This window comes from Cajanus cajan, chromosome 4 (assembly GCF_000230855.2).
Source record: "Cajanus cajan strain Asha chromosome 4, NIPB_CcT2T_4, whole genome shotgun sequence".
Classification (NCBI taxonomy): Eukaryota; Viridiplantae; Streptophyta; class Magnoliopsida; order Fabales; family Fabaceae; genus Cajanus; species Cajanus cajan.
In genome coordinates this window covers 851,705-867,344 of record NC_138520.1, presented here as the reverse complement: position 1 = coordinate 867,344, position 15,640 = coordinate 851,705, and the positions used below count along the sequence as shown (strand labels likewise).

The window sequence follows — 15,640 nt, the reverse complement described above, 5'->3', positions numbered from 1 at the left end:
TTCACGGCTCATCACTTCCAACGCCTTTACAACCTTTGCTTCTATAATTTCACATATTATTAGTTGACATTCCCCCTTCTTCGTTCTTCCATCCTTTCTATGGAATAAATGTACTCTACACCACATGATTTACTGTTAAAACAAATCAAATTTAATATAGTCAAAGAGTGCCACTCCTGAAGGAGCACCTCCACCTAATTGCAAACTATAGATATATTTCAAATTTTCTAAATTTTGATTAACAAAATAATTTAACCTGATTTTAGCAGTTCAATAATAAAAGTTTTCTTCAATAAGTTTATCAATTTATGAAATGTCGTACTCCAAGTAATATAATAACATTATCACATGACTCTGTAAAAAGATGTTCAAAAATTAAAACTGTATAAATAATGTGGTAGTAAATAGTAACCATCGTATTGTTTCAAACGTGTGCATTAATTTGAAGGATAAAACTGATGGTTTTTTTTAGGTGGTGTTTATTATTATAATGAACTGTCAACAATGTTAATTTTTTTTTATTTTGATATAAAGATAATTTTCTGTGGTTTAAGTTTAACCCTCGTCCTTCATAAAGTCGTACGAATGGTGAATTATTACGGACATTAACGTAAGACTGTCGGTATGGATCCAAAATCCAAATCCATTGCATCTTAGGGCATTTTATTTATGGTTTTATTTCTTATTTTTATTATTTGTTAATATTTCAATTAAAAATTATCACCTAATTTTAAAAATGTTATAGGATTGAATGCACATTTAGTCTATAAATTATCATAAAAATCAATCTTTAGTCTCTAATTAAAAATATTCTATTTTAGTTTAAATATATATAATTTTTGTTTTTTTTAGTTTCTATTCTCTATTTGTTATACGAACTAAACTAAAAAACAAAGTTTATACTTTAGATATTAAAAGGAACAAATACGACATATTTATATATATATATATATAGAAATAAAAATAAAATATTTTAATTATAAAAAAATAAAATGTAAAGTTTATCAATCTATAAACAGTAATAATTATTTATTTTTTTAAAATAAGGTAATTTTATAATAAAAAACAAAAAATAAAAAGAACAAATAATTACGTTATGGGGTTTTATTTTTTAAGACAGTCAAATTCAATTATTTAGATACACCTTTGGGATACCCATTCACATGACTAAAATTTTTTCGCAAAGTAAATATTATATATTTTTAGTTTATTAAAAAATAAATAAAGGTGTTAGAGATGTTTTTGTCTTGTAATGAGTGTTAATGAAAGGAAACATTTTCCTTATGTTTTCCAGTTTTCCACACGGTTCTATAGCATTAATGAATACCGTACTTCCTTCATAGTTTCACTCTCATTTGAAAAAATGAATTTTCTTACAGCATTAAAGGTAGCAGTTGTGGGTTAGGACTCAGAAATGTGCGTCCATTAAGTGCTCATTCACTTTTTTCCTCACTTGCATTCAACTATTTAAAGTCTCCATAACATTCTGATGTCTCCAATCCATTTCTTTGTTTTTGGTTTTGCTTGGTAGTGGACTTCATGGACTTGCCGGAGAAGCTTTTCTTTGCAGCATTTCTCATTCTTTCAGTGGCCATTGATGGGACGCAGGCAGATACTATGGTCACTGGCACTGTCTTCTGTGACCAATGCAAAGACGGACAGAGATCCCTTTTCGATTATCCTGTTAATGGTGAGATCTAAGCCCTTCAACCTTTTTGTTCCTGTCCATTGTTGAAACTTCCAAGTAATGTACTCCAAATGCACCAAACATTCTGTGCTCCAGAATTGGATTATTCAATCTTTTTGAAGTATGCTTTGACAAATGTTTACACCTCACTTTTTGACACAATATAAATGGCGTTTAGTAGTTGCCTTCTACTTATGTGTTTATTTTAGTTTTTTCTTTAAAGAATAATCATTTTTTTGTCAAATTCTAAACAGCTTAGAAAAGGGTTATTTCCTTAAAAATATTTACAACGAAACATATGCGCATGTGCTTAGTCGTAAAAAAAAAAAAAAAAAAAAAAAGACTTGTTATTTGTATTGGCATTTGCAAATGCATTTTTTCTCACATACATAATGCCAAAATCTTTTTTTCTTTTGTTAGAATAAATGTTATCTTGAAAATATATTTCCTCAATGTAATTATATTTAGGAAAATGCTCACTTTGCACTCGTTATAAACTCAAAAGTACAAACTTTTTTATTTATTAAAGTGTAATAACTATATCTCAATTTTAATGTAATTTTTAATAATAAAAAAAAAAGAATTACACATTGATCCCTTAATCGGGTTACTGAATACTGACTAGGCCGTGTATTTATATATACCCTTTTATTTATTTTTCTTTATATGCATTTTATCTCTTCCTTTCTCGTAATATTATGAAAGTCCTGTAAACATTGAGAGGAACATTCATGTCTTTTCCTATTACTTATTACATCCTTTTTCCTATACTATTCTCCCAAAATTGAGGTGGACATTCACCACTATCCTTCCACCTCTAATGTAAAGTGAGATAGAAAAAGAAATATGAGGCAAGTCTTTTTCATTCTTTCAATAAATGAAGTTGGAAAAGATTACAGGTAGCCAACTGGCCATTAAGATGTTGAATAAATATTGTTGGGTCACAATCTATCCGTTTCCTTTTACAGATCAATATTCTTAAACTTTTTTTGACCGAAGTTATTGCCTTGCACCCTCTTGCTGCTACAGGTGCAAAAGTAACTCTGTCATGTGCTGACAGTAATGGGCAAATTATAATGTCAAGAGAAGAAACAACTAACTGGTTTGGAAGCTACACAATGAGGTTCGATGGCGCACCCGACTTGAGTGGGTGTTCTGCCCATGTCTCTGGCAGTGGTCAGGGGTCAATGGGTTGTGGTGAAGGAGCTGGTCCTTCACAAAGTCCTAGACTCATGTTTAGAATGTTTGAGATGGAGATGTATACGGTGGATTCTCTCCTTGCTCAGCCTGCCCAACCCATGCAGTACTGCTCAACATCTTCCAACCCACTGCCCCCACCTGTCACACCACCCAAGTCTCCTCCACATTTCAAGCTACCTCCGGTGCCCCAACTTCCAACATTGCCTCCACTGCCATCACTACCACCTCTACCACCAGTCATTTTTGCAGAAGCTTCAGCATGTCCATCAGAGTAAGTTTCTATATTCATACTCCACTCAGAGTGCGTTTAGATACGAGTTAAAAAGAGTTTTTCAAAGTTTATCTATTAAAAAAATTTATTTTTAACAAGAAAAACTCTAAAGTGTTTTTGAGTTGTATTAAAAAAAAAGGGCTTTATGCATGGGTATATATTTCAGGTTCAGGTAGTAACTGATAATAACATTCTCTAGTAGTTGTTGAAAGTTGAAACTAATTGAATCACCTGCATGCATGCCTATTTTACATTAAAGCATGCCTAGTTTCTCCTGAAACCCAGCTCTGGACATATTACGTGTGCTTTAAGGTAGGACAAGTGAAACCGACCCTCATATCCTATCAATGCATGTTTGACCGGAAATTAGAGTACCAATGTAAGTCTACTTGGAATATAAGTGACACGGGAGAACTTAACAAACACAAAACCTAGCCGCCCCCCCTTCTCTCTCTCTCTCTATATATATATAGGAGTATATAAGTTTTGGTCTTCTAAAATTCATAATCTTATACTTGTCATTACCTAATTGAATTGCATTTTCCTCATAAAAAATCAGGACGTTTATAAACAAGTTTAGTTACAAGAACATCAATGACTTGCTAAATTTGCAGGAAGTGGACATTGCCAGAATACAAATGCTACTGGAGGGGTGTGAACAGGGACACTAAAGTTGCAGTAGCTTTTGGAATGGTTGCAGCAAGGAGATACGGGACAGACATTACACTATGGCATGGGTTGCAAGGGAGAGGAGACCCTTACAGAACTCTTCTCAGAGAAGGGATCACTGCACTTCTTAACTCCTATAACAGCTTTCAATTCACTTATCATCCACTTAGTGTGGTCGAACACATGAATTTAGCTTTGATGGGCTCAACTAGGAGTGTCCTACTTACTGCTCTACGCTTCAAGAGGGCCAATTCTGGTGCTGGAAATGTCACCTGCAAATTCACCACTTGCAAATAATTTATAGGCTTCTTCCTATTATTAGCACGTTTGGAAAGGATTATTTTGGGGGAAGTAATGAGTTTTATTTCAAAGGCTCTCCCAAAAAACTTTTGATTTAAAGGCTTTCAACCTCGAAATAAGCCAATTCAAAAATGCACAATAGAAAATTGAATATTCATCTACAAGTTTTGTTTCTATCTTTATTCTATATATGGAGGTTTGGTGTTGTATGGTTTATTTTACCTATAACAGCACCTAAAAGAGCAAAGCATTTCCTTAGGCTTATTATACTATCTTCGATGGTCTTTAAGAGTTACAATTTACAAGAATCGAAAAGCTCTACCAATACAAATTTAAGCACCGTGCTATAGTTCATAACTTTAACATCGTTTGAATGAGAATGCATGTTGTCAAGATATGAACATGGCATGCCTTACCCAAGCAATTGCTATTTGTCACTCCATTCTTCTCATGACCCGTGTCAAGTTAAATGCATTTTTCTTTTAAGTTTCTATTTACCCACAAATATATTAATAAAATTACCTTAGAAGTATTAATCACATTGATACTTAACTATTAATTACAACCTAAATTGGAAGTTTACACTAGTATTATAACAAATACGCATACAAAATTCACACAAATAATTAGAAAGCATTTTTAAGTTTCTATTTATCCACAAATATATTAATAAAATTACCTTAAAAGTATTAATCACATCGATAATTGACTACTAATTATAACCTAAATTGAAGGTACACACAAGTGTTATAACAAATAAGCATACGAAATTCAAACAATAGGTTTTTTTAAGGGAGTAAACTTGTCATTTCAGTAAGAATAAGAGAAAAATTACAATCAAGTATATAATGGTAAAAATAAAGACTAGCATTGTCAATTGCTGCTCTATCACGCGTATATACAACATTAACTCCTCCTAATAAACCCAACACAAAAGTGTTGAAATTGAGTTAGGATATGATAATCATTGAAAATAGAACCAATTTCAAAACTATCAGGCTCTTATCAAGCAGCTTATCTACAACTTTACAATCCACTCAAAAATCACATTAGATAAATTCAAATCTGCAACTCCATTTAAAGCTTGTAACAGATCCAAAGCTTCTCCATCCTCTGTCTCAACACAAGGTTGCATCCAATGTGTTTTTCCTTGGATAAAATTGCCTAGATGATCACGAATGCAGCAAACCCAGCTGGTGAGTGGATACCAGCATCAACATTACATTTCCAAAAGCCAACAGGAGGTTTATGCCAAGCTGCTACAACAGGCAAGCCACTGTAATTGCTGTCATTAGGAATGGTAGACGCAACACATGATAAGCACGCAGCAACACTACATTAGCAGCTGACTCTTTACCATCCCATAGCTTTTCGTTACGATGCTTTCAAAGGCTCCAAAGAATCACGGGAAATTGTGGAGCTTGGTCCGCATTGAAAAGAGACAGAACTGAAAAAACAACAGCCTCAGTACTTTCCAAAAATTTATTACACTTTATAGGGTAGGATTATAAATATATTTCAACTAGTTTTGTTTACACTTAAGTTTTCTTCCAAAAATATTTTCGAAATATTTTGATAAAATTATTGTCTGAAATTAAAATAATTTAAACATGTACTGGTATCTTAATAAAAAAATAAAATAAAAACAGTTCTGCCATAAGAAATTGAAAAAAACCTTTATGGTGCATGGAATAAAATAACTCTGAACTAATTAATAAGCGATATAATAGATTTATATAACTTTGCAAGTGATATAATTGTTAAACAAATTATACATCAGCATTTTAACTATGTAAGAAAATAATAACTATTTGTTAAGGATAAAGCACCACCACAAAAATATATTTCATATAAATTTCTAATTTTTATAATTATTTACACATATCATGAATCTATGTTACACTAACACAAGGCACTTATTTCTTTTTTAAAGAAATGAATTTGTACTTTGACAAGATTCTTACAGATGAATGTTTGGAATTTAATTTAAACTTAATTATATTATCATTATATTATACAATGCACTTTTTCCTTTTTTTTCTATTTCGAAAGCTAATAAAATTAGATGAATTTATAAATAGGTGCAAGTTATCCCAAAGTTACAATACAGCCAGTGAAATGAAAACATAATTGTATACTCTTTGAGTTTGAGCAAGCTTAAACACCAAAATCTTCTTAGTTTTCATAAACTACACTTCTACAAAAACTAATAATCTTCAAAAACTATCAACTATTTTCCAATGATCATAATCATTTCCAGTAATAATACCATTCAGTTTTAATCATACATAACCTCTACTGTTCATATTGCTTAACAGTCTCAAACAACAACACAAAAAGCATGGAAATACCTCTTTGTAATATTCAAGAGGTGAAATTTCTGATTCACTTGGATCCATACCGTGTCATGTTTCTCCATTTATCCTTCAAATCAACCTGAGAAAAATAATTTGATTTAGTATCAAAATCACGAGTTTAGAAGAAAAAAAAAATCCGCTAGTTTTAGCATGCTTACTTCAGTTCTTTCTTCAAATATATCTTTGTGAGAATTTAAGATTATTTTCCAATTTCCCTTGCCAAATCTGTATATATAAGACAAACTTTAATGAGAATAGGAAACAGTATTGAAACTGTAATTAATTCTATTTATAGTCTCAAATGAAGCAGAAAGGGTACCATAGTTGAGCCAGCAACTCAAAACACTTACAGTGGTAAAACAGCAGAACAAGCACATACTTGCATAATCAAAATCCAGAGTGAAAATATAATTATAAGAACAAGCACATACTTGTCTACAGCAGTCTTTAGAGTCTCCATTTCCAACGGACTCCATTTTTTTGCTCTTCTCCTCATTGTAATCTTAGTGGGTACATACTTCTTCAATGGAGAAAGCTTTCTGACCTTGGGGCTAGGCAAATGAAATCTTCTTTCAGGATTTGATGTTCCACCCTGCATGCCATCTATGGACTCGTCCCACTGTAAAAAAGAACCAATTACTAATATAGTAATATAAAGTCATGTCGAAACAAAGATTGACTATCACAAGAGGCATAAAAAAAGATGTTGACCCTTTAACTTCTAAATTGTCAAAATGAATCAACCACCAAAATAAGAAACTACAAGCATAACTACCTCATAAATACGAGCAGCAGTATTCTCTTCCATCAAACTTGGCTTTTGAACACGAATATGGGGGACAGGAGCTTGATCTTTTTCCGCCATATCAGCCTCGTTATTATTAATAACATCTGGACATGGTATATCTGCATCTCTACTCTGTTCTTCAACATGTGCTTCCTCATTGACTTCTGATGAATTAAGTAGAGAATCCTTGACCAATGTTTGCAACCCTGATGAAGCGCATTCCCCAACCTTTTGGACTTCAATAGTTGTTGCTAAAGGTATTTGCTCATCAGCAGCATTGCTACAGTCCTGAATTTCTGTTGGAAACACTAAAAAAGTTTAACTTGCATACATTGTGAGCGTAAAAATTAACCAATCATCAATGGTATTTCCTTAAACGGTGGGTATAACTAGTACAGTAGTTCCTCTAACAGTTACCAAACTAAAGATAGTGTAAAAATGGCATATACAAATGAAATCCATGATGACCATATTGGTTTGGCAACATAATAATTTTTAAAAATCGACCTCTCTCTTGGTGTTGGTGTTGGGCCTCCAAGTGTTCTGTAGTTGGGGCCTTGTTTGTGTGCACGGACGCAGCTACCTCAAGAAAGGAAGGGCCCAAATTGGCCCATTCCTCGGCCAAGTAAACCCTAAGCTTGATGATGGCGTCTCTTCTGGTATCAATGGAGGCCAGCCTCTCCCTCAATTGCGAGTCCGAAAGAGAAGCTTCGATGTCGCTGCTCCACCGCTTCAACTCCTCGGTGAACATAAGGCTTCCTTCGAAGTCGCCGGATCTGTTCATGTGCGGAACCCTAGCGCGCCATATCCTTTCCACAGCATTGAAGTAGAAGGGGTTTTTACCGTGGTCTTCCAGTTGTAGGTACTTGAGCGTGCACTCGACCGCGACGGCGCAGTAGGCGGCACTCATAGCGGCGGTGACCGGAGAGCCATCGATACGGTGGAATTCTTCGAGGATTTCGAGGATTTGGAGAAGGGGTTCAGGGATGGAGAGTGCGAAGACGTGGTATTGAAGGGCTCTGAGGAGAAGGGTCTTCTTGAGGCGAGAATCAGCGTCTGAAACGGGGATTATAGGAAGCACTTTTTCAATTAGGTCATCGGCTACGAATGGGCTCCGAAGAAGGAACTCCAACGCCCAACGTCGAACGGCATCACTCTCCATCGCCTTCCTTACAAATGTTGTTTTGTTTTCGCCCAATGCGTTGGCTGCCTCAGAAATGGAGTTACAAAGGTAATTATGGCTGCCAGGGATGACCGATTCGTTTTTTTTTTTTTTTTTTTCTTTTAATGCATCATTTACGTTAAAATATCTTTTTAATCTTATATTTTTACTTACTTTATTTTTTTTACTTTCTACAATTTAAAATTTATTTATATTTATTTTTTAATATTTTTTAGTTTTCATAATTTAAGGTAAATCTTTTTTTTTTTTCTATACTAGTTTTTTTAGTTCATAAATTTTTTGCACTATTGTCTCTTTTAGTTGATATGACTTAAATATTCAAATCTGCGTTTTTTATATCGAGTTTAATTTGCTGAATTTTTTTGAAATTGGGTTCCCGGATATTTTGTATCTCCTTTTTTTTTTTTACCATTGTTGAGAAATCCTAAATTTGAAACTATAAAATTTTATCACGTTAATATAAAAAATACGACATTATAGAAAAAAATGAAATAGAGATTAAATAGGATTAAAAAAGGATAATATATAAATTAAAAAGGGATATTTTAAATAATAAGAACTACAATGGATTAATACAGATAAATATAGGACTAGAAATATTTATTTTAAATTATAAAAATTAAAAGATAAGCGAAACGGCTAAAAAGATATTTTAATTTTTAACTTACTTTACATTTTTCTCCTTATAATTTAAAATAAACATTTTAATCTTATACTTAACTTGTTTAATCTTCTTAGTCTTTATTATTATTTCTTGGTAAAGTTATCTCTTTTATGATGATATAACAAAAGGTCTTTAACTTTATATTTTTTTATTGTAGAATATATTTTGTTAGAATTATCTTAAATGAAGTTTCTTAACATTTTATAACTTTTTTTATTCTCACTTACAAAACCTTTTGTTGAGACGCACTCCACCAACAACATAAACACCATCGCACTCTACCAAAAACAATGTACGCTTTCACAAGGCTACAACAAAACAACATGCCCTTTTTCACGTAAGAGCCCTAAGCCTCTAACCCATTGCTCCACTACAAGAGAGATGATAAAAATAGGTTTTTTTTTTTCACCTGCTTCACAAGCAAGTTAATGAAGAGAGAAAGAAACCTTATGATCGAAGACTCTTTACTTAAAGTGATTAAAAATGGTAACTATAAGAATTAAAAATGTCTATTTTACACAAGACCGAAAGATAAAGTAAATGAAACTATATAGACAAAAAAAATGTTTTAACCAAATTTAAAATTTTGATGTTTTGTAGTCTAACACCACAATTTTGGGTTAGTGTTACTCTTTAGGGTTTAATTAACTTCTTTGATAGGTAACCATGGTATATTGGTATTGATACAAATTAGTTGTCGCTTAAAACATTGACTAATCTTCATTAAAGATCATGAGTGTACACAAGGTAGATGTTCTCATCCCAACATAGTTTATTCTTTATCTAAGATGAAGATTCAAATCCTAAATAACTTAATAAATAGACACAAAATATCGGTTATAAAATATTATATTATTTGACATTTCAATACTTTTTTTTTATTTGATGCTTTCTTTTTAATCAGAGTAAATCATGTAACATTGTACATTTTTGTTAATTATTGATTTTATCAATAATTATGTTATGGTGATTCTTAAGGTTAATTATTGACAAACTTTGAGAATTGAGGAATTCTTGTGGGTTTTAGGTGGTTTAGAAGTTTTTTGGATAGATGTCTAACTTAACCCTAAGATAAATGTATATAAGGTTTCTTTTAAGATTTGAGCTTTGTAAGCTAATTTTTCAAAAAACCTTAGTGAGAGAATATAGAAAGAAACTCTAGATTTTTGAAACCCTTATTCTTCTTTATAGCCCCTCGAGAGCCGTAGAAGCTCTCAATTGAGTAGCCGGTTGGTGATTCAAAGTTGTTAGAGTTGAGAATCATAGTTGGTAAGGAGTCCTAGTGTTAGCTTGGAGTCATTCTTCTTCTTCCTTCTTCCTTGTTTCACTTTGGTTTTGAGGTAAGGGGAGTTAAACTCCTAATTTTTGTTGGATTGTTTTGGTTGCATGTTGGTTGATTGCATAATTTCATGGTTGCATGGTGGAATCCTGTGTTTGAATTGAAGTATGTTGATTTTTGATTCTTTGGAGCATGTTGGGTTGAATGTTGGTGATTTCTTGACCTATTGTTGTTGCATGTTGCTAATTTGTTGATAAATAGGTTGTTGATTATAAGTATATATGAATTATTGTAATGCATGCTTGGTTTCTTTTAAGTTTTAGGTGGATTAAGCAATTTTGTGATTATGCAATGTGCAGAAATCATCATCGCGCTAAGTGCGTCTTTATGGCACTAGACGTGACTCAAATCAAGGGTTCTTTACTTTAATAACGCTAGACGTAAAATTGGTAATGTCAAGCATGGGGAGAGAAAGATATATTTGACTTGGTCACCCCATATGTGGTTTGAATGGCATCAACCGTTAGGAGAGAAAAACGTCTCTAACTTGGTGACACCAACCCTGGTGGAGGGGGTGTCAAGCGTGATCAAGATAAAGTCTCCTTAACTAGACAATGTCAAGCACCAATTTAGTGATGTCAAGCATAAATTAGACAAAGGCTCTTTACCTTAAATGAGGTCGAGCCTGAAGTTTGGCCACACTAGACGTGAGAGCAAGAGAGGCTCTCTATCCCATCCACGTCAGGTGCAAATTGAATGGCGTTGGACATGGTGAGCCCGAAAACTCTTTGTCTCAATGATGTCAGACACAAGGAGATTGACGCCAGGCGTGAATTGTCTTATGAAAATATGTTGTTTTATTGATAAAAATGTTGAATATGTATGTGGTAGTTGTATCTATTACATGTTGTAAGTTGATATATGTTGTTAGTTCTTTATACATTAATCTAGGATAATATATATTAATGATTAAATTGTTGATAGTTGAGTATTGTTGAATGGTGTTAGTTTTATGTATATTGACATAGGATAATGTATATAGATGATTAATTATTGAGCTATTAAAATGATGATATTGAGAATGTTTTAGACATTAAGACACTAGGGTGCGTTGTGTAGATTGACTTAAGACTATAAAAGAAAGTGCTTTAAATTAGTGTTTTGTAATAAAGTATTATTTATTATATTTAATTAATATAATGTAAGAATATGTATATTAAATATATATTTTTAAATAAATAATTTTATATTAAAAAAATTAATATTAAATAAAATATAATTATTACAAAATTTAATATATATATATATATATATTAAGTTATATTATATATGTATATTTTGATGTATATATATTAAAAAACATACATATATTATTTATTTTGTATAGTTTCTACTTTATTTATTATTTTAATAAAGCAATTTATATATTTTTCATTTTTTTAATGAAGTGAATGAATGATAATGGAAATACTTTAAAATATATTTTAATTAAAAGTATACTTTTTATGAATAATTATATTAAAAATATTTTTAAAATCATTATAATGATGATTCCTTAATAATATTACATTAATATAATAGGAGAGTGATAATATAATATGTGTATATTTAAGAAATAAAAGTATAATTTATTTAATATTTTAATATATAAAAGTTGAATAGTATAATACTTACATTTCTCATGAAAAAATATAATTTATATTAATGATATTAAATTAAATAAATTAAATTATATATTTTATTATAAAAAGGAACAATATCTTAAAAGTTAAAAGAGAGTAATTTACTTTTTTAATTATTAAAATAAGTTTCTTGTCAACCCTTTTATAGTCAGATACTTATTTTTTTTTATTGGATGATGTGATTAATATCAAGAGCTTTTATAAAATCTAAATTGATAAAAAAAAAAATTTTATAAAAATACTTATCTGTAAAAAAAAATGACGAACGGAGTAAAAGAATCTTGAATTTTTTTTGAAAAAGTTTTTTTTTTCCAATTACAACTGATTTTGATATCTTATTAATTACACCTTTTTAATTATCTTAATTAAGTTTTTATGGTTTTTATACTCTCATGTTTTTATTTCACTTAATTGCTTACTTTCCCCCCCTCAACTTTAGCGATTTTGCTAATTATGTTATTGATTTTTCTTTTAACATATTCTATTCCTTAATTTTCAAACTTTATTACCCTAACGTTAATTGAATGTGTCTTTGTTAATTATAATTTGAAACGTGATGATGTACATAATTATTGATGCAATAATTTATGCGATAAAGGATTAAATTGTATTTTGTCTCTTATTTTTAAAATTTTACATATTTTGTTATATAATTTTTGTTTTTGCACATTTTACATTTTATCTTTCAAAAAATTGAATTTTTTCCCTCTATATTGTAATTAAACACCTTTATTTAGAATTAAACAATAAAAATAGAAATATGAAATACATAAAATAGAAAGTGAAATACATCAAAATAAGTAAAATAATAATAATAAAAAATATCAAAACATGTTACAACAATATCATGGTTATTTTTTTATGAATAAAATATATTTTTTCCAATTGTTTTATCCTTTTTAACGCCTATCACTCAATAATACACTTTTGCAATTGATTAAATACCGGTATTTATCTATTAAATCTAGCACTAATAATATTAATAAAATTCAACGAAAGAATAATATTAAATATTTTAAAATATAGGATTGAATTAAATATTTTTTTTAAAAAATAATTTGATAATGTAAATAACAAAAGATGAAAAAGAAACAATTTAACTTAAAAATATACTATTAGTTTAGTTGTTATTTTTGCGTATCCAAAAAAGATGACGTGATTTTGTAATCGAGATTAAGAGTTATTTATAAATATATTTTTTTCTTAATTCATTGATGTGTCTTTTTAAGGAAAAAAAGTATAACAACTCAATAAGTTTCAAATTGAATAAAATTTGAGATGGAGTAAGTGAGTAACTCTAATAATACTAACCAACTTATTATTGAAATATTGGTACTAGAGGAAGGGTTTAAGTCACTCTTTTCCCTTAACCTTGATTGATGGACTTGTTCATGTATGGAAGTCAAAAATGTCTCATTGTGTCATAGTTGAGGCTAAAAGTTATTTGTAAACATTCTCATTCCTTAACTCAACAAAAATCATTTTCAAAGATAAAATTGTGACAGTTCAACGAATGTGAAAATAAATAATATCTTAGAATAGTGATTGTAACAATATCAACAAACTTACAATTGAAACAATTGTTAAGTGTTTTTGTTTGAGTTGAATGTAGGGAGTTTTAATTTCATGTTTAAAGATATTTTTTTCTTACAAAAAAAATTTAGATTAAGGTAATAGACAGAACCAACTTGATTTGTAAAATATTAATTTAACTACGAGAAATTTGTAAACTGATTTGTACCTTTTTTTTAGTTTAATTTTGCATTTAATCAGGGAAAATAATAGAAGTAAGCGGATTATATATCTACTATCATGAATAAATAGAAAGTTTTAATTTCTCATTGTTTACTCATAACAAATTCAAAAATATATTAATGAGAAAGAAATAGTTTTTTTTATACATCATATATATCTTTTATTGGATCGTTTGAATCATGTAAAATTATTATAGTTCTAAAAATCTTTATTCTAGTATTTAATCCAATTATATATTAATTTAAGCCTCAAACTCAATATTATTATTAAGTTGAAACAATCTCATGTTAATTGATTAATATGATCATCAGTATAAAAAAATAGTTTAAACAAACACTTAAATAAAAGATGAGGACATTATGTGACTTTTTTAATTAATTATTGTTTAATTAACATGAAATATGAAACAAGTTATAATCATTGTTTAATATACATTAAAACTACAACTTAACTAATAAATCATGTTATCAAAGTAAAGATTATATATGAAAAAATTAGAGCCGGTCGAAGTTTTAGTAATATATATACAATTTTAAATTTTAAATTTTTTTCTTCTGATTTTGTAATTCTTACTTGTAAAAAAATGAAAAATTAGAAAACAAATATTAAATATTTATGGTTTAATACATATACAAATGCTGTAGATATTTCTTACATTTTTTCAAGTCAATGAAAATATATTTTAAATACTTCATGTATTAACCAGCTTCCCTTTCTAACTTCACTTAATAGATAGTAATCAAGTAATTATAAAAAATATATTTATACAAGTCAATAGTTAAATAGCATCAGAAAAGTAAAGTTAAAAATTGATCATGTGGTGCTTAGAGATCCAGAATAAGAGATTACTTTGTTTTTTCTGATAGATATTTTCTCCTTAAAGCAACAAAACTGGGCAGTGAGGGACAAAGAACATGCGATGATAATAAATTAAGCAAGACAAAAGCCACACTAGTGACTAGACTGGCAGTGGCAGATTAGCATATATACATGCCAACAAATTATTGTCACCTCGAAATCAATGGATCCAACAAAACAGGGTAGGATTGGATGCGAAGTTTTGAGGTTCTACTTTACTACTTTTTTTACTTACACTTGCATACTGTATTTTAAAGTCTTATATATAAATTAAAAATAAAACTATATATATATATATATATATATATAAGTTTTTAAAATAATTTAATATTTAAATAAATGTTTTATTTTTAATTATAAAATTTAAATAATCTATAAAATAACAAGTTAAAAAAATATAATTAATATTATATTAAAATATAACAACATCAAAACATCATTCATTTTGAAATATCAATATTAAAACTTAAAACTTCAATCATTGTGAAACTGGAGATAAATCTGTCAAACTCTAGATGAAATTCTCCAAGCTATCCACATGTCTAATTGATATATGGTCTCTTTGAATTGCTCTTCAATATCCCGCATTCTATGAAAAACTATTAGTACTCACTTATAGTATCGGTCGATATATGCAATAATAATTATAATTTTTTTTAATAGACAAATCTACAAATTAATTAAAAGGAGGGTGATTTTTTTTTCTTTTTTTTATTTTCTTAAATATTTAACTTTTAATAAATAAGTATTTACATATAATATTTGCCAAAAAAATATTTTCTAGTTCTATACATGGAATTGAAACTAATTTTTATTTTAAATCATGATGGCCTTCACCAATATTATAATAATAACATGAATTATTATTACTAATTTTTATTTTTAACAATAATAACCTTTATTGATAGTTCACATAGTCTTAAATTAAATTTTGATGTCATTATTATA

At 29.3% G+C, this 15,640-nt stretch overlaps 2 protein-coding genes and 1 long non-coding RNA gene across 4 annotated transcripts; 2 read left to right on the top strand and 1 right to left on the bottom strand.

The window, feature by feature from the left end:
* Nucleotides 1-1,278: 1,278 nt before the first annotated feature.
* LOC109817188 (Pollen Ole e 1 allergen and extensin family protein) lies at nucleotides 1,279-4,303 on the top strand. Its single transcript, XM_020382404.3, has 4 exons — nucleotides 1,279-1,416; nucleotides 1,532-1,690; nucleotides 2,717-3,158; nucleotides 3,773-4,303. The coding sequence occupies exons 2-4, from the start codon at nucleotides 1,540-1,542 to the stop codon at nucleotides 4,122-4,124; spliced, it is 945 nt and encodes a 314-aa protein (XP_020237993.1). The 5' UTR covers nucleotides 1,279-1,416; nucleotides 1,532-1,539; the 3' UTR covers nucleotides 4,125-4,303.
* Nucleotides 4,304-4,947: 644 nt separating this feature from the next.
* Nucleotides 4,948-8,512, bottom strand: LOC109817184 (uncharacterized). 2 transcript variants are annotated; one of them, XM_020382398.3, is made up of 6 exons: nucleotides 7,779-8,512; nucleotides 7,260-7,567; nucleotides 6,835-7,103; nucleotides 6,643-6,709; nucleotides 6,479-6,563; nucleotides 4,948-5,574 (listed from the first exon to the last, which is right to left on the bottom strand). In XM_020382398.3, the coding sequence occupies exons 1-5, from the start codon at nucleotides 8,431-8,433 to the stop codon at nucleotides 6,513-6,515; spliced, it is 1,350 nt and encodes a 449-aa protein (XP_020237987.1). In that variant the 5' UTR covers nucleotides 8,434-8,512; the 3' UTR covers nucleotides 4,948-5,574; nucleotides 6,479-6,512. The 2 variants fall into 2 exon arrangements, with proteins under 2 accessions (XP_020237987.1, XP_020237988.1); XM_020382399.3 differs by having other exon boundaries at nucleotides 6,916-7,103; nucleotides 7,779-8,508.
* Nucleotides 8,368-11,380, top strand: LOC145957555 (uncharacterized). The gene is made up of 2 exons (XR_014433582.1): nucleotides 8,368-8,502; nucleotides 10,757-11,380. It is a non-coding gene; the product is annotated as an uncharacterized LOC145957555 (long non-coding RNA).
* The last annotated feature ends 4,260 nt before the right edge of the window (nucleotides 11,381-15,640 follow it).

Bases quoted from the DNA above. Each gene is read 5' to 3' on its own strand.
- LOC109817188 (XM_020382404.3), top strand. From the start codon at position 1,540: ATGGACTTGCCGGAGAAGCTTTTCTTTGCAGCATTTCTCATTCTTTCA. The intron at 1,691-2,716 runs GTGAGATCTAAG...TTGCTGCTACAG, and splicing joins TTTCGATTATCCTGTTAATG to GTGCAAAAGTAACTCTGTCA. The intron at 3,159-3,772 runs GTAAGTTTCTAT...CTAAATTTGCAG, and splicing joins GCTTCAGCATGTCCATCAGA to GAAGTGGACATTGCCAGAAT.
- LOC109817184 (XM_020382398.3), bottom strand. From the start codon at position 8,433: ATGGAGAGTGATGCCGTTCGACGTTGGGCGTTGGAGTTCCTTCTTCGG. The intron at 7,104-7,259 runs GTAGTTATGCTT...TCTTTTTTACAG, and splicing joins CTGCTGCTCGTATTTATGAG to TGGGACGAGTCCATAGATGG. The intron at 6,564-6,642 runs GTAAGCATGCTA...TATTTTTCTCAG, and splicing joins TATTTGAAGAAAGAACTGAA to GTTGATTTGAAGGATAAATG.